The sequence below is a fragment of the Olea europaea genome, unplaced genomic scaffold (assembly GCF_002742605.1).
Source record: "Olea europaea var. sylvestris unplaced genomic scaffold, O_europaea_v1 scaffold618, whole genome shotgun sequence".
Taxonomy (NCBI): Eukaryota; Viridiplantae; Streptophyta; class Magnoliopsida; order Lamiales; family Oleaceae; genus Olea; species Olea europaea.
In genome coordinates this window covers 267453-293045 of record NW_019264534.1, presented here as the reverse complement: position 1 = coordinate 293045, position 25593 = coordinate 267453, and the positions used below count along the sequence as shown (strand labels likewise).

The following is a 25593-nucleotide window of genomic DNA, read 5'->3' as shown; positions in this document are numbered from 1 at the left end:
GATGGATCACTGAAAAATCCCTATGGAATAGTTGAAGACATGCTTATCAATGGGGGGGGTTCATTTTTCCAACTGACTTCATCATCTTGGACATAGAAGAGGCATATCAGATGCCAATAATCCTAGGAAGGTCATTTTTGTCTACAAGCCGAGCCTTATTGGATTTTGATACTAATGAGATAGTCCTGAGGGTGGATGATAAGCAACAGAGTTTCACCAAGGAGAATCCAATCAAGTAACCCTCATACTTTGAGGATTGTCAACAAGTGGATCATTATGAGATTTACAAAGGCAGGGCAAATGAAAGAGAAATTGTCGATAGGGACAACAATGGAAACTTGATTATGTGGAGAATGAAAGATAAAGGAATGAAGTACAATCAATGCATAAAGTGCATGCTGAAAATTCTTGTTTTCAAGCCATTATGAAGAGCCTAGAAATAACAGAAGTCAAGCTCAGGACTTTAAACAAGCGCTTGTTGAAAGAGAACCTAATATTTCTATCCATTTTATTTATAATACTTTCTAGACTTAGGATAATTTAGAGTAGTTTTTATTTAATCGTTCGGAACTCATCATCCATTTTTCATTTTACCTTAGGTCTTTAAGATTTAGTTTGTTTATTAAATATTTGAGCTGATAACACGTGTTTCAGGTACTTGATCTTTAATGCTTTATTTAACTGCATTGTGCAGGAATATGACATCGTGAAACACTTAAACCGACATTGACAAAGAAAACAACGGGAGTAATAAGACAAGCTAGTCATTGAATTTCACGGGCATATCAAGGGATTATTATCTTCTTTTTCTTTTCCACCTCTTTATATGCGGACTTAGGATTTAAGACATTACTAGTCTTTGACACGTGCGTTACACGAGTTTTGTATTTATTGTATTTTTATTGGCGTCAAAATTGTAGATTTTTCAAAATTGGTTGAAAATTTGAAGTATTTAGTAAAGTATAATCGTTTAGTTCATTACATTAACGCAGGATGCATGGAATTACATAATATATCAAATATAATTTTTAAAATTAATTTTTATAAAGTAATATATTTTTATGATTTTTTTTTTGAAAGGTGAAATATAATAGTACTAAAAATATAAAATAATTAAATTTTTATTAATTTTTAAAAAAAATATTATGGAGGCTCAACATAGAGGCCTCTAGAATTACGGAGGCCTCAACGTGTATTTTTTTACTTTTTGTTTTTTTTCATTGGCTCTTAGTACAATAATTTAATTTCATTTAATCAACTTAATTTTTTTAATATTCTTAAAATAAAAATACATAAAATAATGGAGGCTTACTCTTTCTCCATTTTTACACGCTACAACTATGCTTCTCTATTTCTCCACACTATCTCTTTCACCATTTTCTCACGCTATCAACCATGTATCTTTAGAAAGTTTATTTTTGAGCACATACGTAAGTTTAAATAAAAAATATTATTTTTATATATATACGTAAAAGGTATATAATAACCATTTGGATGATCAAAAAATAATATCAATCAAAATGTTTACGAACCGTTTAAATAATAATTTATTGAGGGGATTAATTCAAGAGCAAAAGTGTGAATTTCATAAATATATGATTGAAAATATGTTTGAAGAAAAATAAATTTTAAAAAATGAAGACCAAATATGTTAACAAATGAATATATTTATTTTTTGAGAAATGAGTTTTTATTACCATTTTATTTTTTTTATTATTTAAATGGTAATACAGAGGCTTGATCTCTCCATAACAAGAGACTTGATCTCTCATAACAAGTCTCCGTATTACGGAGGAAAATCCTCAGTGATACGGAGGCTTGATTTTATGGAGAGATCAAGTCTCCTTAATAAATATGAAGAGATTCCTTTGATATATATATATATATATATATATTTTTTTTTTTTATTTAAATGATATTTTATTTATAGATCATCTATTTAATATATAAGTTAATATTTAATTTTAAAAATAAAATATATTTAAATATTTACTCCAAATTTTTAGGTTAATATATTGTTAAGTTACAAGTAATTTTTACAATTATAAATTTTTTTTTTACTTTTAAATAACTTTAAGCGAATTTTCTTTTACATATATTTATGGAATTCACACTTTTACTCTTGAATTAACCCCCTCAATAAATTATTATTTAAACGGTTCTTAAACATTTTGATTGATATTATTTTTTGGTCATCCAAATGGTTACTATATACCTTTTACGTACATATATAAAAATAATGTTTTTATTTATTAACAAATGAATATATTTATTTTTCGAGAAATGAGTTTTTATTATCGTTTCATTTTTATCATGAAATGATTCTAATCTTAATATTTTAGATTGTGTTTTAAAATTACATAATCTATCAAATATAATTTTTATAAAGTAATATATTTTATGATTTTTTTTTGCTTTTTGGAAAGTGAAATATAATAATACTAAAAAATAAAAAATAATTAAATTTTTATAATATAATATGTTATGGAGGCTCAAGCACGAGCCTCCATAATTTTGGAGGCATGAGCATGAAGTAACGGAGGCACATGCTTGGACCTCCATAACGGAGGCTCCATACACAGAGGCTCAAACATAATTGGGCCTCTGTGTATATAATAATATTATTATTATAATAACAATAATATTATATTATTATTATAATTATTATTATTATATTTTTATAATTATAATTGATAGATTATGTAATTTTGAAGCACAATCTAATATATTAATATTAGAATCATTTCACGATAAAAAAATATAATTAAAATTTTAATATTATATATATATATATATATATTTATTTTTTTTAATTGTTGGCCTCCAGAACTACGGAGGCTCAAGCATGAGCCTCCGTAATTCTGGAGGCCTCCGTTATTGCGGATGCTAATGCTTGAACCTCCATAACATTACGTTACTAAAAAGAAAAATTCATAAAAACATATTACCTTATAAAAATTAATTTTAAAAATTATATTTGATAAATTATGTAATTTTGAAGTACAATCTAACATATTAAGATTAAAATCATTTCACGATAAAAATGAAATGGTAATAAAAACATTTTTTGAAAAATAAATATATTCATTTGTTAACATGTTTGGTCTTCATTTTTTAAAATTTATTTTTCTTCAAACATATTTTCAATCGTATATTTATGGAATTCACACTTTCGCTCTTGAATTAGTGTGGAGAAATAGAGAGGTATGACTGTAGCATGTAAAAATAGAGAAAGAGTAAAGAGGGTTTTATGACATAATCTTGCACGCCGCATAAACTGAGGAAAAGCAACAAAATAACTGTATTAAACACGTAAGATAAACAACGTCGTTGCTCTCTCTAAAAAAAAAAAGTTACAGTGAGACAAAATGGAAGAATCTACTGTTCTTTCTACAGTAGTGAAATATTGCCTTTTTTATATAGTAGTGAAAGACAATGTCGAGTATAAGTTTAAGGATGGAAAAAAATTGATACTATTAGTTCGTGTGCATGTTTGAGTGTAAAAAAATAAATAAAAATCTAAAAATTGGAAAAAAGAATTATTTTCAGGTTAATTTGCTTTTGTCTGCTTGTGTGGGTTAGAAATTTGCCTACCACGATCGATATATTTGAAATCACATGTTTAGCTATATGTTATGAAAAGTTACATGTTAGGGTCGATTTTTGCTTATTCACGTAAAATTTGATATTTTTTAGCACAAAATTTATGTTTTACTTCATGAATGAACATTTTGATTCAAAATTTGAATAGGTTGAAAAAGAAAAAATATAGTGGACCTTAGATATTAAATCCAAACAACTACTAAATAATACATTCTTAAATCAAATTTAGAATAGTTTGGGAGTAATTGAACTGTTGTAGGGAGACTTTGAGATAAACGTGGATTCCATGTGTACTAAATTTTGTGTGGATTGTCTAAAGTTAATAAGATGAAAACTGGGAGAAAATTCTAAGTTAGAGGTTAGTTTTTGAGAATATGTGTTTGATAAGGGGCATTGCATATAAAAAAAAGAAAAAAGAAAAAAAAACATATTGTCTTATCGTGAAGCTTCTCTTCGTAACATTTATGACTCGAGTAATTAAGTCTATGAGGATATCTAAAAACCTAGTACTCGTAAGTCATCTGACTTGGAAGTCATCGATCAAAAACTTACTACAGAGGTCGTTTAGAAAGCTTAATGGAGAAAATCTGCACATAAGATGTAAAAAAAGAAAAAAATATATCTATATAAAAAAGAAGAAATTGTTACATGCCTTGATTAAGCCCAAATACTTATTTGGGAGAATTAGACTTTTAACAAGAGATTATTAACCTAGTTGATTTTTTTTAAGGCCGAAACAATAAAAAATGTGGAGAATTTTCATTTGTTGATATATTGAACTGCAATTAGTAAAGTTTAACCAAACTAAAAGGAGTGAGGATCCAGTATTATATAAAAATTTAACCTTAGGTCATACTTTGTGAGAGAGTTTGGGGATGTGAAACTCACGAGAGGAGAAAATGATAAATTTGACCATTAAGGTTTAGAATTTGAATCATTTTATGAATTTATGATGCTTGATATGAATTTTTTTAAACACATGTCAATTTTGCATTGGATAAGTAGAAATTAATTTTAACATTATGATTTTATAATAGTTCATAGTCTTAAATTCTTAATACATATATTCCAATCTTGATATCAAAGACGAATTATCTAACCATAAGTGTTTAAAATTTGTTTAAGTTAAGTTATAATTTTGTGTGAGAACTAACAAATGTTCAAGTTTGGGGGTGTTTGACAAGTGTATAAAAATACACTTATCCAGGTCATTATATTAGAGTATTTGTTAGTAATTTGAATGAGTTATAGCCCAATTTTTTCAATTTTAATTAAATAATATTTATATTCTTTAAATTAATTTTTATAATTTCCTTTTGTTTAACATTTTTTGTTTCATATATTTTTAATTTTATAAATTAAGAAATTTTAATTCTTTTTTAAAATTATATAAATAATTTTAAATTGAAAATTGCCAAATTAAATATTCTTTTTAACCAAATTTTCAAATTCTTTATTTCCTTTTATTTTTTTTCAATTTAAAATTCTTTATAAACAAATCTTTAAATTTTTCGATTCTAATTAAATATTAATTATATTCTTTATTTTATTTATTTTATATATATATATTGAAAATTATCAAATTAAATATTATTTTTAACCAAATTACCAAATTCTTATTTTTTCCTTTTATTTTTTCAATTTAAAATTTTTTAAAATTAAATATTCTTTTTGAACAAATCTTTAATTTTTTCAATTTTAATTAAATAATATTTATATTCTTTATTTGTTTTTTTATTATTTTCTTTAATTTTCTTTTGTTTTGTCTGTAATTTTTTTTTTGTGCTTCTTCTTTAATTTATTAAATCATTAATTTTTTTATTAGCGTAGGTATAAAATGAATATATTTCTTACGTATAGTAATACAATTTGGTTTTGTATATTTTCTGAGACTGTTTTATTTCATTATCTATTGTTGAATGTTTTAATACTTGAATTTTTGTAGAATAGAGTACCATTTAGATGCTGAGTTGAGAATGATGGCGAGAAAAATTACTTGGAACAGTAGTTTTGATGGTTTTACTACTGTATTGGAGTTGCTTGATGATCAACATGCGGATATGCTACAGTAGTCCTTCATATAGCCCCTGTATCAGTTGAGAGATGTGCAGTACTCTGGACGGATCATTGATGCACTACTATGTCGGCTACTTATGTTGATCGACAACGATGGCCTCCACTTTGGCCTTGAGGGCAATGATGAAGCTCGCTACAGTACTGAAAGAAGTAATAGACTGGACAATACGTACTTTTAAGAACAGGGGACGTTACTTCTACCGCAATTGATCGAAACAATCTGTTGGGCAGATTGAAGCTGGGATTGGCCTACTTCCTTGAAAGCGTGGTGGGGTGTCATCACAAAAAGGCTATGATCAACCTTTTCATTTGACGGTTGTTGACGACATCAATGCCTTCAACAACTACCTGTGGACCCAAAGATGTTTTGAGGACACTGTACACGTCTTCACAGATCACATTCGATGCTTAGGAGAGTCCTTGGGTAAGTATGATACTTATGAATTGCTCATGACAATGCAGATAAATATTAAACATATTCTACATTAAAATATTTTTGTACTAAATTTATATATAATAATTGTATGTATTGCAAATTTGGACACATAAGACTGTCCCTCTCTTGGGTACTTGATTTGTGAGGTGAGGGGAGACACACTATCCTCATGTGAGTATAGGGCTGTAAATGGATCGAATATAGAGCGGATTTGCCCAAATCCGATCCGTTAAGAAAAATTATCCGATCCGATCCGATCCAATAATCCAACGGATATTTGATTATTAAATTCATATCCGATGTGCTATGTTATCGGATATCCGATCCGAATTTGAAAAAAATATTTTTTCCACCATTTTTTTGGGTTATATGATTTTTTTCCCAAAAAATATTTTAACTATCTTGATGGGTTCATCTATTATATTAGAAGGCCCAAATCAATTTTTTATTCAAGTGATGCTCCTTTAGTTCCTTTTTAAAGGAGACTCCTCTTGGAATGTTTTAGTAATCTTCCAATATGGGATACTAACTTTTTAAATGACACTCTTCTTCCAATATTTTAGTGAGATTTCAATATGAGATATTAGTCAATTGTCAATTCTAAGTGTCACTAGTTTATTTTATTATTTTCATTAAAAATCATAGCCTCAACAATATTATTTTTGGACATATTAATGATTAGTTTTTGATGTTATAAAACAAATTACTATAGTTATTTTTATCTTATTTTAATTAATAAAAAAAATAAATTCCTTCGAATATTTCAATTAACAATATTATACTATTATCTAATATTATTTATTATTTGAAAATTATGTGTAAAGCATAATGAAAGTTTCAAAATGGAAAAAATTATGTTTACTATATTATGATATAATATATAAAATATATTATATTATAATAATAAATCGGATCGACCTATATCCATATTTACTTCATTTAGTTAGCAGATTATCGGATTCAGATCTTAATTGGATTATTAGACTGAGATCATAAATCCATCTCCCATTAATTTTATCGGATTCAGATCAAAATTCAATCCATTGACGGCCATAGGTGAGTACTATACATTTACGAATTATATTGTATGTCATTTCAAAATCTTAGCACATAATCATTAACTAGTTGAAAATGTCGATATGTCAGTTTGAAATCCTAACCCAGTTGACGCTATCGACGGAGGAGGATGGTTGAGATTTTGTGTGTAAATTAGTTGTTCCGCATACTCATGATGACCAGATGTTCGATTCCATGTTGGACCAAGATTAGGTATGTGAAGTGAATGTAATTTATTGATTACTGTTTTGTATGAGTTAGCCCATTTTAATTGAGTTGACAATTTTAATATTGTTATTTGTGTATAAGTGAGGTCCGGTTGATCGACGATCACCTTTGCCGAAGGGCTCACTTTCGCCAATGAGATATCCTCCTCCCCCAACCAGATACCTCCCACGTGGATCTTCTAGCCAAAGTCATTATTTCGATGATTTATATGTCTGCCTGACTGAATTTATGGCGGATGAGGTGGGTGCACTACGAGAGGATATAGGGGCTTGTGATGAGAGTTGAGAAATGTGGTAGCAGATTCATGCCATGATGTTGGAGTGTTACGAGGCCACTAAGTAGACCCTCAGGATGAGATCACAGTCCTCCAGGGTGATATAGCAGGTAGCCGATAAGGTGACAAATGGGGTGACGAAAAGGGGATCACCCACAGTTGTGGACAGATCTCCAATGCTTATAAGTGATTTCATGACATCGCTACTTCGGGAACTTGGCTTGCTGACGATGTAAATAAAATAGTCATTGTTATTTATTAAGTATACATAATTTTTTGTTTAATATATGAAATAATTCCCTCTTTTTTTTATTGATGTTTCCTGATGTAACACATCGACTTAGTTATGGACTTGTTACGCTATTGGGCTCAAAGATATTCGAGATTATTTGACATTCTTGGCCGAGTCATATTGAGCATCGAGTTCTACGTCCCGTTACCATTGAGTATCGGTCGCTCCAACTTATGGTTAATGAGTATACGGTGCCCAAATATATACTTGAGTGAGTTATAGGAATGTGGTTGAATGTCGGGGAAAGTTATAAGAAGATTGTACGCATATGTACATTTCATGAATCGCAAATCATCACTACTTTACCATGGAGTTTGTGTTTGTTGGTTCCACTATATATGCATGTACGACTCGGATCATTCTTGTTTGACACGATGTTAGCTCGATCTTAACCTGGAGCTAGTGGTTGTGGTTGCTTTTGATGGTTAGATGAGTGGGGATGATTGTGCAAGACAGACTAGTCATCGTGTAAGACACGACAACGGTGAGACGGTCGAGATCATAAGTATTTATAATTTTTTTAAATTTAAAAACTTAATTCTCAACTATACGATACCAAACTAACACTGCGACTGCATGCTCACATAAAAAACTCTCCAACTAAAATCGACTACAAATGAATGTGTTATCAGTCAAATCCACCATTTATATCATATTATGTGTACATTATACAGAGAAGTGCAACTCATCCAGTTGTTCTACATTCAACTTTCTTGCAACCTCTGCAGCCTTGAAGAGTTTATCCTCTTAATTCAGGGCTATGACACCCGTGCAACTCTATGATTTCGCATGTCGATCGTGAAACCACTGCTGCAACTTGTTATGAATGTTCTTAATTATTGTGAAGATTGGTAACTCTCGATTCTTTCTGAATAATGTAGTGAGAGACTCCGCGTTGATTGACGCCATTATGTTGTATCAATATCGTGAAAAATGTAAATGCGTCCAATGTTCAATCTCCATTTTTGTTATATACTCTTATGCCTGGAATGATTTACTTCCTATTTCAACTATGAACTTATTACACTCTTCAACACTGTAAGATTCATCTGCTCTCCCGAACAATGAAATTAAGGCTGGGCAAACTCCTGTACCGAATCGGACCTGATGCGAACCCGATTAGCACGGTCGCTATCGAACCCACAGGATATTGACACCGAATCCCAATAACGATTAAATACGATCAAGATTTAGGATTTAACTTCTAAACGATGAAGAGTCTTGTCATAATTGAAATAATAACTTCTATTTATATGAAAAACCTCGAAAAACTAATTAGGGACGAAAATTACTCTAAAAGATTACAAAGATGTCAAATAAATAGAATTCTACCATGAAAAAAATACTTCCCAGAGTTTGGAAAATTATGTTTAGAAGTTGTACTATGCAGTCACATAGTATAAATCAACCCAATCGCATAGAACAAATAGTCAGTATCAATTTTATCTCGAAAATAGCCTATGCAATCGCATGGATTTTAAGCTCTGTGATCGCATAGTTTAATTTTTAATACCTACTCCTTGTTGTGCAGAATTTCGTGACGATTCCGGATTATAGTCATGGGATAAAATTTGACACCCGAGCTAAAAGTTATGTCCATTTTAATCTGCACTGCTCGTTTTTCTATATATCATCTAAAACTTTGAATCCAATGCACCGAACATGATTTCACCTTTATGACTAACATGTAACTCGACCTCAAGCTTGCAAACATCATCCTTTGTAGCTCGGTAACCTCAACGCTTGCTTACATGATTTCATTGGTTGTGATCAAACCTGACTTTACACTTAATCTCTTCTTGCCTATCATAAAACTTGTTACATTGCGTGTTAATTCTCACATTTTGAATTCCTAAGCTTGATCATGAGATTTGCTATCTTTATCAACCCTTTTTAGCCTCCAATTACGCTCCAACCTTGGTCTCGACTGCTCGCCAACATTCAATAAATCTTTGGTAGTTTGATGTCTATCTCGGATCATATCAGGACCCGAATCGAACCAAGTGGTTCTTTTTAAGTTAAATTGATCGGGTATCTGAATCGAGAATCGAATAAGAACCGAATCTCCCTTTTTTTTAAATTTATTTATTTTAAATAAGTCAAATTATTTTTTTCTAAATATATTTGTTCACAGGTTAATTTAGCTCAAATCCAAAAATATGATTTTACTATTTCTAATTTTCAGTATAAGCCCAATTTAATCAAATTGACCTAAATTTTATCAAAATATATTATTCTACTGTAGCGTCATTTATACCGTTATAGAGAAATCGAATTGAAACTATACAACTCATCTCTTAATGATTATAAGCTCCCTATTGTATTTTTCTATTATTTTAACAATAAATATATGAAAAACTCAATAAAAAAAAATGCAAAAGACATATAAGATTGGACTACATTATTTTGTAATAGCTATGATTGAATATGTCATTAGTTGAATTAACATAGTTTTGTAAATATTAAAAAAATTAATTATAGTACAGAACCTAGGAATCGAACCTGAACGGTTCTAAAATTAAATTTGGACTAGACGATTCCACTTACTGATTACTTGAAAATTTCGGGCCGAATTGAATCATGCCCACCCCTAAATGAAATGATATCTTTGCTTCGATGCTTTTGTCAGCTATTAAGTCTTTCTGAAAATGCTTAATTGCCATGAATATCATCTAAAAGAATATATATGTAGATGAATTTTTTCTTGTTTATGCTTAAAAAATTATAGATTTGTTAAAAAATTTATCTACATATTAATCTATGTCGAAATAAGATTTATTGATTAAAATGTATTATAATTTAGCGAAAACGAAATTAAACATATGTAAATATACTTAACGATTCGAAGTAATTGATCTAAAAAAAATTTCTCGTTTAGCATTCGATAAATTTCTGAGATCTCGAGATTCGAGCAGATGAAAGTTTTGATCCGTGTTAAAATAAACAGATAAGAAAAATTAACTGATTTTGAAATTTTAAGTGGAAAGTGTTTGATTTTTACTTGTTAATTAAAATGGGTAGTATTGTCTTTTTAATAAAATAATATTTTATAATTGTTATATATAGGCCCTGTTTGAGCTACATTTTCAAAAAAATACATTCTTCTACAGTGATTTGACGTCATTTCAATCACACATTCTTTAATAAAATAGTATTACACGCAAATTTAAAACTTTTCATTATTTTCTAACCATATATTTTTCATCAATACACTATTCAAAAATACATTTTTATTGAAATAATGCCCTTATTTGAGTCCTATTTTTGTGAAGAAAATGAATTTATGAATAGTATATTGATGGGAAGTGTATGATTAAAAAATAAGGAAATTTTTTTGATTTACGTATAATATTATTTTATTGAAAAGTGTATGATTGAAATAATGTCAAATCACTGTTGAAAAATATATTTTAGTTGAAAATTGAGTATGTTGCTCAAGGGCATGATGATATTTTTGCCTTTAAACATTCACACAGCCATGATGAAAATATGTAATTGTTGAAAATTCAAACCGGAAATTAGAGGGTCTTTGGAAGTACCCCGAAAATGTGCACGTATTACATATACAAAGAGAAGGAAGAAAAAAGTGAGAGGAAAACGAAGCCACAGTTCCAAATCGATAGTTCCGATTTTTGCAGAGATTTGTTTGGAACCTCCGTTCTCTTAGGAGAGCGAATAAGGCGTATCGTATGTATGTAATATTTGAATTACTGCGTCGTTGATTTGCGTTAAAGTGATATTAGAGAATTTAATAGACAGCAGGCGATGGTATCTTGGAAGGATATAACGAGAGTGGTGAACGGGATGTCTCTGGTGTCCCGGGAGGCCTTCCGCCGCTCTGAAAGCGGGGAATTGCAGTCCCTAATCAAGGCCGGCGTCCTCTCAGCCACCGACCTTGTGGGACTCACGAAGGGCAAGCTCCGCCACTTCGACACATCCAATGTAATCGACACCATTTCCGATGCCCTCAATAGAAATAATAAAGCTAGTGTTGTTCACTTCAGGGATGAGTCACTTCCATCTCAGCCATCTTCAGATTCAAATGCTATTACCGCTGCCACTGCTCAACCCGTTGGTGCTCGGAATGCCTCAAAGGCAGATGCAGAGGCGGGTTTGGACGCTGCTAATGACAATGCTCAAAGCGCTTCCCAATCAAATTCGAGCGCCGTTATTGTCAATGGGGCCATCACTCCCCAACTGTCTCCGAGGAAGCCAAGGAAGCCCAGGGAAAGGAGAGTTCCCTCCACCCCTTTCTCCAGAGCGCTTGGGTGAGTCTAGCTAATATTTGCCAAATCACTGGTTTATGTACGATTTGAATCCCTTTTCTTCCTTTTTGTTAGAGCAGAAAGTAAATTGTCTTGATAAAGAGTCAATACAGCTCAAGCACATTTGATATGTATGATTTGTGTTGTTTTTATTTTACTGAACAATTCGTTGCTCTATTCTCCAATTATTTCTGTGATCCTCTGTATTAACTCAAATAAGCTGAGAATGTCTGCCTTCACTTGCTTGGTACTACACATTTGTCTAATGTACTCTCATGGTACATTGAAGCTAAAAAACCTAGAATTGTTCGGACAAATTGCTTGCTCCAGAAATCTCCTAAAGGATGGTGCTGCAAAGGATCTTTTGGCCACAAGATTGCTTCGCATTGATGGCTAATTTGTTGGATCCTTGTCAGTGCTTGTTTGGTTGGTAATAATTTTATAATCACTTCTGGTCAAATATACTTTTTATTGATAATAATTTTATAATCACTTTTGGTCAAATATACTTTTTATCCACACATTTTGGAGGACCCACAACAGCCATCCACTTGTTATAGCACATTCCATAATACCAGCAACTTATAATCACTTAAATTATAATTTAATCACCAACCAAACATGCATTTAGTTTGCCCTAATGTATTTGTTGAAATTATCAAATAATTCAAATTGACACCTGTATGTATGACTCAAAAGACGGGACACTTCATGTGGATTGTCAGACACACACTTCACGTGGCACGTCAGACACATGTCCAGATGTTTCAGTTGCTGTACATAATGCTGCATCCCTGTCGGCACCTCTGTGCTTCCTTGGTCAGAAGTGTCTATGTTATTAGTTTGTTCTTACTAAATTTTTCCCAGTTCTCTTTGATACATTTGTTTTCATTTTGCAGTTTATTGTACCATCATCCCTTAGTTATTCAGATTTGTCTTCTTGGGGTATTGTTCCCTTTTGGGACTATATATCCGAATTGAGTATTTTATGTGCATTATATTTCATCTTGTTTTGATGTGTGCACTGAAGAAAGCTACTGGTTGTAAAATTACATTTATTGAATTGACATGACCGTGATCTTATTTTCTATCTACAATTTGAAGGTTTGCTGGCCTTGGAGCTGGTCTAGCGTTGGGCACACTTCAGGAATCTGCCAAGAGGATTGTCTTTGGTACACCTGTCTCGCAAAACAACCAACACGCTGTTTCCCCATTCTTATCCGAGAAAAATGCGGAACGTTTAGCTCTTGCATTGTGTAGAATGCGTGGAGCAGCACTAAAATTGGGGCAGATGTTGAGTATCCAAGATGAATCTCTTGTACCGGCGCCGGTATATAAATATGAATGTATATGCATAAATTTATGATGAATCACGAATGCTTCATGTTTAGATATATTATCTGTCTCAACTACGCCTTATTATTAATTTTTTGTCAGGTAGTCTTGAGAATTTTAAGTTAATCTTTTTCTCATAGTCTTTAAAACAACAAAGAATAAACTTTCTATACTTGGTGCAGCAAGTAAGTAAAGTAAAGTGGAGTTGATGAAGAATAAAGTTGTTCTTTTAGTTGTTATCTCTAGATGTTAGTCTTTGAAATGTTGAAAGTATCCTTTCTCCTTTAGTTTTTGTTTGGTTGGAAAGTTCCTTAGCCTTGAATATGATTAGGAAAGCTAATGGAAACATGGAAAAAGAGAAGAAAACCAAACAAAAAAGAAACATGCGTTTGATTATTGGAAAGTTTGAAGGATAATTGGCAAACAAAGTATTAAGTTCAGCTCATAATTTATGGAAAACTTGTTCTCATAGAGAGTTTTATTGTGGACCATCCATTTTCTCTTGTATCGTCCATTGACAACCAAAAGAAATTCTGATATTGTTCCTTTTGAATTAAATGATTTGTCTTCAGAAATAAATTACTGTAGGGGCGAAGTCTCTGGGAAGAGGAAAGAGGGATGGTTTGGGCGGGGGATAGAAGTGTGATGAAAAAAATAAGTGGTCCTTGGTATTGGATGGTGAAAGGAGAGGTTAAATACTTCTAATTTGGACACTGGTGATTGATGAAGGATCTGATAATGAGCAAGGAGCAATTTGAGTTGGCTTGAGCTTCATTTCTATCATTAATGGTACTTAGACTTTCCAATCTACGAACATAGGGATGGAATTGATTATGCATTTTAAAGAGGGAGAAGTAATGTCATGTTCGATGGATATACAAAATAAAGGACTGGGATTGAAGTTCTGCTGGGAACTAAAGAGGCTTGAATTTCTGGTGAAATACAGTGGAAGTTGAAGGGCACGGGAAATACTGAAGAGGTAAATATGTGAAAGGGAAGGAAACAGTTTATTGCGAGTGGATATTTTGATTTTCCAGTGATCATCTGATTTTGAATTTTTTTTTCAAGAGCGCTTTTGTTTTGTTGACTAATCTCATATTTAATTTTTTACATGGCTGCTCCCCTTTTGGCATATAATCTTTGCTTAGAAACAAAAATTAGAAAATCAATTGAAAGTTTTCATTTCCTTTTGAGCAAATCATGCATCGATCATGGTTTTTGACTATTGAAAAGGAAAAGTTAATTAAAGGCATCTTGGAAGAATATGATGCTTTTTGGTCTATGTAAATGATCTTTTACGATGGAAGAATTGACTAAGAACATGTAGGATGTGGTATGATGGTGTATCCGTTCGTGGATGACATTATCTTTGTGGATGAGACTATAAGGAGAATCATTTCAAAATTTGAGTTGTGAGGAAAGCATTTTGAAACAATATAATTATGATATTTCATGAAATTATTCCAATTGTACGAGTTTAATTTTTTTGGAGAAGATTATATAGCCTATGCTTGGTGTAAATTAAAATCCCATTTTTAGTTGATTTTAATAAAAGTTGATAAAACGTGTGGTTGAAAATTTGTGATTTTATGGATTGGATCTGCTCAAATCCAATCCGATTCGTTAAGATAAATTATCCGATCTGATAATCCAATAGATATTTGATTGTTAAATTCATATCGGATTTGCTATGTTATTGAATATCCGATTCGAAATTGAAAAAATTAGAATTATAAAAATTTTATATTACTCAACCTTTAAGCCCTAGAATTAAAAGGCTCAGATAGCTTTTTATCTAATTCTTGGCCCACCTATTTATAAATTGTAAATTTTATAATATTCTAGTGAGTATTCGATGTGGAAAGCAAGAAGTTGGGAATAATGAAAGCAATTCTAAATTTTGGCTCCTTTGGTTGTTTAATTTATAAAATAAATAAATTATTATTTTATCTAATTTTAATTAATAAAAAAATAAAATCTCTTCAAATATTTTAGTTATCAATATTATACTATTATCAAATATTATTTATTATTTGAAAATTATATGTAAAGTATAATACAAGTTTCAAAATGGAAAAAAATTATGTGTAATAAATTATGTGATTATATATAAAATATATTCTATTATTATAACAAATCGGATTGGGTTGTTTCATTTAGTTAACGGATTATCGGATTTAGATCCTGATGGGATATCGGACTGAGATCCTAAATCCATCTCCTATTAATTTCATCGAATTTGGATTGAATTCTGTTCAAAATCCAAACCATTGACAGCTCTAGGCTCAAGTTGTCTTAGAAAATGAAAAAATAAGTTCTAAAAATAAAATAAGAATGCGTCACATTCTTCCAATTGAGAACAAGTAAAAATAAAGAGAAGTCCTTATACTCTTTGTGGAAGCCCATAAAGAAGCCGGAACTTTGGTTTTTAATTTGTGGATGGTGCTTGATAGGGTGAAATGGAAAAAGAGGACCCTTCTAGCTGAAGCTTCTTGAGTTAAGTTTATGACTTCTGCCATAAAAACTTTAACATTTATAATAATATTATATAAATACAACTAATGACGCATTCAATGATTTTGGAATGCCAGAAACTAGTTGATTACCTTGTTCAAATGATCGCTACGGTCAAAGCTTCGATAGGTGGAGATCACAGCTTCAATCGAAAGTCACAACGTCGGCCGACGATTGTATATGTTTTGGAATGTCAGCAAGACTGTGAGAGTGAGTATGAGAGTAGAGACAGCGTTATGCACTTTAGTGTACGTGTTTAGGGTTATTTAGTGGGTTGGATCTTGTTGGGCTAAGTAATGAAACAATAAAATGGGTAGTTGGGCAAAAAATTAAAAAATTAGAAATGAAACAAATTTTTTGGCCAAAAATTTGGATTTAGAAATTGTTAATTTGTTTAGAAAAAATTAAAATTAAAATAATTTGATTTATTCAATATAAAAAAAATAATTAAAAAGATTCGATTTTTTGGTTCTTAGTTTAGAATCGAGAACCGAACCGTACCCATCGGCTCTCAATTTAGATATTCGTTCGAGTATTTAATTTGACAAGAACCGTCGGGTTCGGTTCGGATTAGGTTCGGCCGGTTCGGTTCGGGAGATTTGCCCAGTCCTTGTAGTGGGTGAAGGGTGAAAGTGATTGGTAGATGGTGTCTTATCCTGATCTTCGAGGATTTCCTTTTTTATTCGGCATTAGTCTGCAATATTTGCTCAAGGGTAGGATAGTGTTGGAAGTGGATCTTACATAGGAGTCGGTAGAGTTAGGCAAAAGGTTTGAATTCTAAAAGCTCACTATTGTGGTTATCTTACTTGGGGAAAAGGTTCTAGGTTCTGGATTATGGTGCTTGGAAGAGGGGAAGATTAAAGAATGCGGTGTTAAGTACATGAGGAAACACTTTGTACGTGCATGAGTTGACATAATAATGGCATGATAGAGTGGTTGAGGGATGAGGGTCTTTCATTTGACACTAAATTGCTACGAATTATGATACTGTCAATAAAGCTTTGGAGGGTCTGTTTGCAGATGCTCGTAGGTAATGACCTTATTTTCAGAGAAGATTGTGTAACGTGGTGGGGGATTATAGCAGCAAAGTTTTTCAATGAAGGTTCATTTGAAATGACAGTGAACATGACAGTCTTAAACATAAAACCTGAACGCTTGCATTGGCTTGGATCAAGGTCTTTGAATTGGTATCCACGAAAGATCTTTTAGGTGCCCTTGTGCAACATATTAAAAGCGGCAGTCACAGTATTGCTACTTGAGTTCTAACTATGAAATTAAGATGAAGGAATAACCTGAATATATATCCATTTATATAGTATCTGTCATTTCTAAGAATTGATTTTTGTTATATTAAGTCTTTTTCCCCGAAACTATGGTACTATGTTTATTTTAGGTTTCATTTTAACCAAGGAAGCTCCTATGGTCTGTAGATCTTGGCAGCTTTGGACATTGTCCGTCAGGGTGCAGATGTGATGCCAAAAAATCAGCTCAATCAAGTTTTGGATGCTGAATTGGGCCCCAACTGGTCATCTAAGTTGATAAGCTTTGACTACGAACCAATTGCCGCGGCAAGTATAGGACAGGTGATGCAGTTAAGCTCTACCACTCTTTTTTTTAGTGATTTCAAGCTTGTATGTTGTATATAATGTTTCATTGAGTCAAAAAGATATTCTAATACTAAACAGACCATTCTTTGCTGTATGTCATTCTATTGGAAATATGTAGTGATAAAAAAAATGACCCTTTATTTACTAATCTTAACAAACTATATTGATGTCATTCATGTTGTTTTCTTTTTTAGACCAACTTGTGTGTACTTCGAAAGTTCAGCATTTTGCATGTGAATGCCCATGGATTCCATGCTCTTAATAAATTTAATGCAGAATCATGCTCGAACACACCTATAGAGCTCTAGTCCCAAGTGCATTATAAGACTCTTGCAATGCTGATTGTGGGATAATGCTGATTGTGGGACAAAATAATGTGCTTCTTTCTAGCTGGGAGAAGATAGAAGGAGAAATATTGGAAATGTTACTTTTCAGGTCCACCCTCCTTAAATTTTGATAAAGCATATTGTGCTTGATGTGTGTACTCATCCAAATAACATTGGGTGAATTTTTAGGAAACCTTACACTGATTTTATAATTTCATCGTTTTCTTTCGACTCGATTTATTTATTTCGTTCAAATATCAATAACATCTGCTTAAACATTAATGGACCTACTGTAATTTTGTTAAGTCTAAATAATATTTTTATCCCTTGCGGACTAACCTTATAATAGATTTTTTGGCGAACTTTTAGTCAAGTAAACTACAACACTCGGACAAAAGATAAAATACTTCTGAACAAAACGTGACCAAGAACTTTTCTTTTATTTCTTGATGATTGAATATCAATATTTACATCCTTTTATAATATATAATGGAGCCAAAAAAAGGAAAAAAATAATATTAGAGAATAATTTCAGCCTATAAAACTATCAATCATACTATTAATGAAAAGATTTTGATATCTTTCCATTATACACGATTTCCTACACTCCCCTCAAGTTGGATCGTATATATAAATCATATTCAACATGCTTATGAAATCGTTAAAATCTCATTGAGATAACCCTTTAGTGAGGATAACTGCCCTTTGTTCCCTTATAGGGACATACGCCGTACAAATGACTTTCATGAATTGTTTATCAATTTTCACGTGCTTTGTTCTATCATGCTGAACTGGGTTGAGTGAAATGCTGATGGCTGCTTTATTATCACAATAGAGTTTTATTAGTAGTTTCATTCCAACCTTCAATTCCTCCAAGAGTTTTTTTAACCATAGTCCTTCATATATCCCTTGTGTAGCTGCTCTGAATTCTGCTTCGGCATTGCTTCTTGCCACTACATTCTGTTTTTTACCTCTCCAGTTTACCAAATTTCCCTATACAAAGGCACGGTAACCTGACGTTGATCGGAGTCTTCTATTGATTCGGCCCAATCAGCATCTGTAAATATTTCTACTTCCCTTTTTTCACACTTCTTGAAGAATAGTCCCTTTCCAGTGGAGCCTTTTAGATATCTGAGAATTTTGTATACTGCTTCTAGGTGAGCTTTCTTCGGTGAGTGCATGTGTTGGCTTCCAACACTGACCGCAAAAGCGATGTCTGGTCTAGTGTGTGATAGGTAGATCAATTTACCAACCAGTCGTTGGTATTCATCCTTTTCAACTGGTCTCCCTGTTTCATCTGTCATCTTTCCACATTCTATAGGTATGTTGCTCGGCCTGCAACCAAGCATGCCAGTTTCAGTCAGCAGGTCAAGGATCTATCTTCGTTGTGATACACTGATGCCTCTTTTTGATCCTCCTACTTCCATACCCAAGAAGTACCACATTTGTCCTAGGTCTTTTATTTCAAATTTGGTAGCCAGGCTTTTCTTTAATCTATCCATCTCAGCTATATTGTTGCCAGTGAGGATTATATCATCCACATACACAATTATAATTGTTATTTTCCCTTCTTCAGATTGTCGGAAGAACATGGTATGATCTGACTGCCCTTGCTAATAACCTTGATTCCTCAACACTTTTGCAAATCTGTCAAACCAGGCTCTTGTTGATTGTTTAAGCCCATATAATGATTTCTTGAGTTTGCATACCCAATCTTTTCCAACCTCATTGCCGAATCCTGGAGGTATTGTCATGAAAACTTCCTCTCACTGCTCAATTTAAGAAAGCATTCTTAATATCCAGCTGCTGGAGACGCCAATCCAAATTGGTTGCTAGAGATAAGAGAACATGATTAGTGTTCAGTTTTGCCACTGGTGCAAATGTCTCCATGGAGTCAATACCATATGTCTGTGTGTATCCTTTACCTACCAGTTGAGCTTTATAGTGTTCTATCGTCCCATCAGTTTAATACTTCACATTGAAGACCCATTTATAGCCAACTGGTTTCTTACCCTTTGGTAACTTCACCATATCCCAAGTTCCATTTTTTTCAAAGGCACACATTTCTTCCATTACTGCTTCTCTCCATTCAGGGACTTCCAAGACCTCCTGAATATTCCTTGGGATTTCTGTATTGTCAAGATTAACAGTAAAAGTACGAAATTGTGTAGATACAGTTTTATAAAACTCAAATTGAGAGATAGGGTGGAGAGTACATGAGCAAGTTTGTTTTCTGAGAGCAATAGGTAAATTGTCATTTGGAGATCCAGATTTATCAGGTAGGTTTTCACTAGGCCCCATCACCAGTTCCTACTCTTTTGGTACTTCAGGTGTGAGGTTTTCTTTGTACTTTGAATTTGGCCTCCTTGAGTAAACTAGCATCTCTTTGTCATTCTGTTTGTCTATATCTGCCTCTATATTCAAGTTCCCTTCTTTAGATGGCATATTTGACTTGACCTGTTCAGTATGGGTTGGTTCTCATCTTATCTTCATTCTTTATTACTAGTAGCTCAAGAAGTGAGTTTTGTTGTATAACGATGTAAAACTCACAAGTATATTTAGTTTTTACACCAGTTGAAATCTATTTATGTAATATAATTGACTTCTCTGATAAGTAGCATAAATTTTTGAATTTTGATTATAATATAAAATCATAGTTGTAGAATAAGTCATTTCACTCTAGTTCTCATTTCTTCATGGCACATTCTTGCTTCTACTGATTTATATTCTTGTAATTCTTGGCCAACAATTATGTATTCAAAATTTTGATTGGCAAACACTTACAATATTAAGAATTTCAAGAAACCAATCAGCAGATTGTGAAAATTTAGCTGGATAATCCATATCACTGTGTACTTTTTTCTTAAGTGGTCATAGAAACTGCTGAAGACGAAGATAATTCTTATTTATGAGTGTGGTTTAGTTTCAACTCAACTGAGGGGGAAAATGATAGAGCAGAACTTCAATTTTGCGAAAGTCTTGTTGCCTGGAAAATTGAAAGGCTGAAAAATGGGGATCCTTCTTTAAATTGTTGATTGAGAAGTGGCTCTAGAATGATTGTTATTGACGTGACAATTAAACGAGTAACAGAGTTGAATGTCTCGAGAAGGGGTCAAAACCAACAAGGACCTTCTTATTTCATATACAAATGTGCAAATGTTGCTCTTATGGGGTTTCTCAGACATTTACCTTTTCTTTGATGTTCATATTGCACAAATATTTTGCTGAATGCTTTTGTGGATTCTACTCTGGTCAATTGCCATGCCCTTCTATCTCACACTTCTAGAATAATTTTAGGTACACCGTGCTGTTACAAAGGATGGTTTGGAGGTTGCAATGAAAATCCAGTATCCTGGAGTTGCTGATAGTATTGAGAGTGACATTGAGAATGTGAAATTGCTGCTTACCTATACAAATTTGATACCAGAAAAACTTTATATTGACAATGCAATGAAGGTAAACTGCTGATAAGCTGAAGTTTGACTATTCATCATTTTACTTATAATTTGTAGAATGGTGTTTATTCTTATGACTTTTGACACACTTAATGATCCTTTGATCAGTCCAGTAGCGAACACAGGCCTTCACATTTTGCTTCCAGCATGGTTCTTGTTTGTTTAGTTTAATCATTGGAGCTTGTCAGTACTGTGCTTTGTAGCCTGGACAAAATGTTTCTTTCTAGGATTACTAGTCATGCTTTTTTTGTTGTTTCTGAGTCAAGTTTATTGTTTGACGTCAAGCTGAGCTTGTCTATTGGCAGAAGGCCCAGCTTGTAATGTGACACATTCTCTGAATATTCTCTCACAGGTTGCAAAAGAAGAACTTTCTCGCGAATGTGATTATGAATTGGAGGCCAAAAATCAGAAAAGATTTCACAGTCTGTTGGCCAACACAACAGGATTTTACATTCCCATAGTGGTGGATACTTTGTCGAGCAGAAGAGTGTTAACCACAGAACTAGTTCCAGGTAATTGAATTATATCTGTACTACCTTTTTTCTATGCAGAGGATGATGTATCTTCCAGCAGTTAGAGAAGTTTAACCTGCTTCCATGGGCTTTATTGACACTGCCGATATAGATCCATTACACTATTAACTTTAAAACATCTGTTGATTTGATTATGAGTTCCCTACCAAATTAGTTATAATCTGTAATTAAAAATTCTAAATATCCTTGCAGGTGTTCCAATTGATAAGGTGGCATTGCTAGACCAAGCAACTCGCAACTATGTTGGAGCAAAATTGCTTGAGCTTACTTTGAGGGAGTTATTCATCTTTTGTTTCATGCAGGCATGCTCTCCATTTCATTTCTTGATTGTTTTATTATTCCTTATTGTAGATTGTCACAGTTCCAATTTTGATTATTCTTTTTTCCCCTTATGGAATTAATTAACTAAAACTGTCAACTACATCTGTCCGATAATAGTTGCTGAAGTCCCAAATTCCTTAACATCTATTGACACCATATTGTCCAACAACTCTGATTGTACTGCGTCCTACATATGAAAGGTTTTACTATAAATATATGAAAATCCAAACACTCAATTTTTTTTGGACAAGCTTTTTCAAAAATGTTCTCAAATGCTTTACTGGTTTGACAATAGAGATTGCAAAATGGAAATAATTAAAAGGTAAAAGGTGTGGCTGGCAATTGAAAACGATAGATGGATAAATTGTCTTGAATTCTGGTACATAAAATGATGAGAAACCTTGAATAGTGTTCTGTTCATCCTTGCCCTTCCGTAGTCAAACAGTGACTGTTGTCCCATTTGAAGTCAGTGATGAGGGGTGAACACATGAGCGATTGTTTAAAGTATCAGGATGAGCAAGAGGGATGGAGGGTTGGCAAACTTTCGGGGCTATTTAGGTGCTAAGAACTAAGCCTCTGAATGTTTCTTGGAATTCTGGGCCATTAAATGCTTTAGATATCACATGCAGAATCAAGTAGCTACTGTTCCTAGGACTTTGGTCTTGCTTCACGATACCATACTCTACAACAAATTGCTTGGAAGTTTGAAATCTGCTGGGTCGCAATTATCAGCAGCAAATGATTTAGATCAATCTTATGATTTCCTCTCTAATACTCAATCATAAATTGCTGGAAAGTTTGATATCTGCTGGGCTGCAATTATCTACAGCAAATGATTTAGATCAATCAATCCTATGATTTCCTCTCTAATGGATGATTCTCTAGTTTTAGAGATTTTCATATTATCTCCAGATCAAAGAATAGTGGCACAACCGACGGCAACTGTTCCCAAGTGTTTTATTACAGTATTTTTGCTGTTAATGATTTTTAAGCTTCAAGTTAGTGAAAGGATCTGTTAAGACTTGATTTTTAAATTTCAAGTTAGGGAAGGACTTAGCGTTTGTGTACAATGTGATCTCTCTCTCTCTCTTGAAGTTCTCATTTTACCTTCATTTTAAGCAGACTGATCCTAACTGGAGCAACTTCTTATATGATGATGCGGAAAAGTCAATCAATCTTATAGACTTCGGCGCAGTAAGGGACTTCCCAAAGCTTTTCGTGGATGATTATTTAAGAATGGTAAAACGTCCTCTCTGCTCTTGAATTTCTGTGTGATCCAGGATTCTCCAAGTTGGTAGAAACCAAATTGATTGATTTCTAATTTTGCTTCTGTAGCAGTTATCTACATTACTTTCTTGTTCCAGTCGGGCTGAAATTCCCTTTTTTTTCCTGGAATAGATCAACTTGATTTTCTTTCTGGATTTGATGTAATTGCACCCTGCAATACTGCATTCCCCAAAATTTGATAGCTTCACCCTTCTGTGAACTTCAGAATTTCTTTGCACCTTGTACTATTAGAAGAATATACTGAGAGAGAGAGCTCTTTATATTATTGAATCAGGTTGTTGCTTGTGCAAATGGTGACAGAGAAGCAGTAATTGAGATGTCAAGAAGACTTGGTTTTCTTACAGGGATGGAATCTGAAGTTATGTTAGAGGCTCATGTTCAGGCTGGTTTTGTTGTGGGTTTACCATTTGCAAAGCATGGAGGGTATGATTTCCGGTCAACCAACATTACTCAAAGCATTTCAAACCTCGGGGCTACAATGTTGAGACACAGGCTGACGCCTCCTCCTGAGGAGGCATACAGTCTTCACAGGAAGCTTTCTGGCACTTTCCTTGCTTGCATCAAGCTTGGGGCTGTTGTACCATGTAGGGAACTTCTGCTTCAAGTTTATGAGAACTATCGTTTTGGTGAAGACTCTGATGAAATCTTGTCAAGAAATTCATTTTCGTGATCGAGATCTCTGTGATTTATATTTAATATAAAATCCATGACACAATTTTGAGATGCTATAGGCATCATGCTCATCAATTTTCCTTTACGCATGATTAGATCGAGGATATGCCATACACTTGGCTGAGACAGAATAAACATTTCTATGGAAACTAAAGAGTGGATTTTATTATTGAAATAAATTTCGGATGCTGCAAGATGTGCAAATAAGTGTAAGTTTGGTGCCTCATATTGTTCGTGCTCTGGTTGGATTGTAGAAAAAAATAAAAAATCATGATAATTTAGTTTTCGTTTGGCACCCATTAATTTGCATTTCATTACATTCTATTTTTCTCTATATTTATTTTTTTTATGGAAAAATATTTCATTCATAAAGACAATAAGCCTTAAGAAAGGGTACAATAGTGTTTATCAATGAAAATTACATTTTCAATGAATAAAGGAACACTATGCCACTAGAGGGAAATGTCTTCGAGGGACCGTGCGTGTCGCGCCAAGGAATGTGCTGCTTGGTTACTCAGTCTGTTGCAGTGCTAAAGGTTACTTTGAGGAAATCTCTGCATTAATTCCTTTATTACAATAACTTGAGAACGGATCGGCGCTGAGGACGAGCTTGGCTTATTGATTTCGTTGACAAGGAACAAACAATCACTTTCCACCACTAAGTGAGATATTCCAAGGTTATGACACAGTTGTAGACCTCTCACAAGTGCATCAGCTTCAATGTGTTCTGGTTCTAGGATTGTGTTTGCAGGACCACTAACAGCTAAAATTGTTTCTCCCACGTGGTCTCGTAAAATGATTCCGATCCCAGACTTATTTGAGTCAAAGAATGGTGCACCATCAATATTGAGTTTCAATGCTTTCTTAGGTGGTGCGGACCACCTATATTTGTGGAGAAGCGATCTAGGTGTACTATAGAGGGGGACCTAATTCAACATTGGGTTTTTTTGGCTAAGGCGGTAGCAATTACTTGCTGTGGTGGAAGATTTAGCTGGTCATGGACCATTTTTTTTCGATGGAACCAAAAACCCCAAGTGATGAGTATAAATTCCGAGAGAGCATCCTTTGAGTCTTTTGTCATTATATCCATAGCTACTTGCATGAAATCTCCCAGGTGATCCTTATTTTGTAGTGCTGGGAACCGTCTGGTTAGTAGATGGCAAGTAGAAGGGCAATTGAGTAGAACATGGCATAGGTCTTCTACCTGGTAGTTGCAAAAACAACATTGAGTGGCAATAGGGATTCCTCTTCGAATCAGATTTTGTTTCGAGGGCAAGCTTTCTTTACAAGCTCTTCAAGCAAAATTTTTTACT

The 25593-nt window shown here is 32.9% G+C and overlaps 1 protein-coding gene across 1 annotated transcript; it reads left to right on the top strand.

Annotated features, from left to right (window-relative positions):
* The first annotated feature begins 11451 nt into the window (after positions 1-11451).
* Positions 11452-24566, top strand: LOC111389749 (protein ABC transporter 1, mitochondrial). The gene is made up of 8 exons (XM_023014702.1): positions 11452-12233; positions 13335-13560; positions 17510-17662; positions 21310-21468; positions 21820-21979; positions 22193-22302; positions 23444-23560; positions 23883-24566. Exons 1-8 carry the CDS (start codon positions 11731-11733, stop codon positions 24276-24278), a joined length of 1824 nt encoding a protein of 607 aa, XP_022870470.1. The 5' UTR covers positions 11452-11730; the 3' UTR covers positions 24279-24566.
* The last annotated feature ends 1027 nt before the right edge of the window (positions 24567-25593 follow it).

Bases quoted from the DNA above. Each gene is read 5' to 3' on its own strand.
- LOC111389749 (XM_023014702.1), top strand. From the start codon at position 11,731: ATGGTATCTTGGAAGGATATAACGAGAGTGGTGAACGGGATGTCTCTG. The intron at 21,980-22,192 runs GTAATTGAATTA...ATATCCTTGCAG, and splicing joins AACCACAGAACTAGTTCCAG to GTGTTCCAATTGATAAGGTG. The intron at 22,303-23,443 runs GCATGCTCTCCA...CATTTTAAGCAG, and splicing joins TCATCTTTTGTTTCATGCAG to ACTGATCCTAACTGGAGCAA.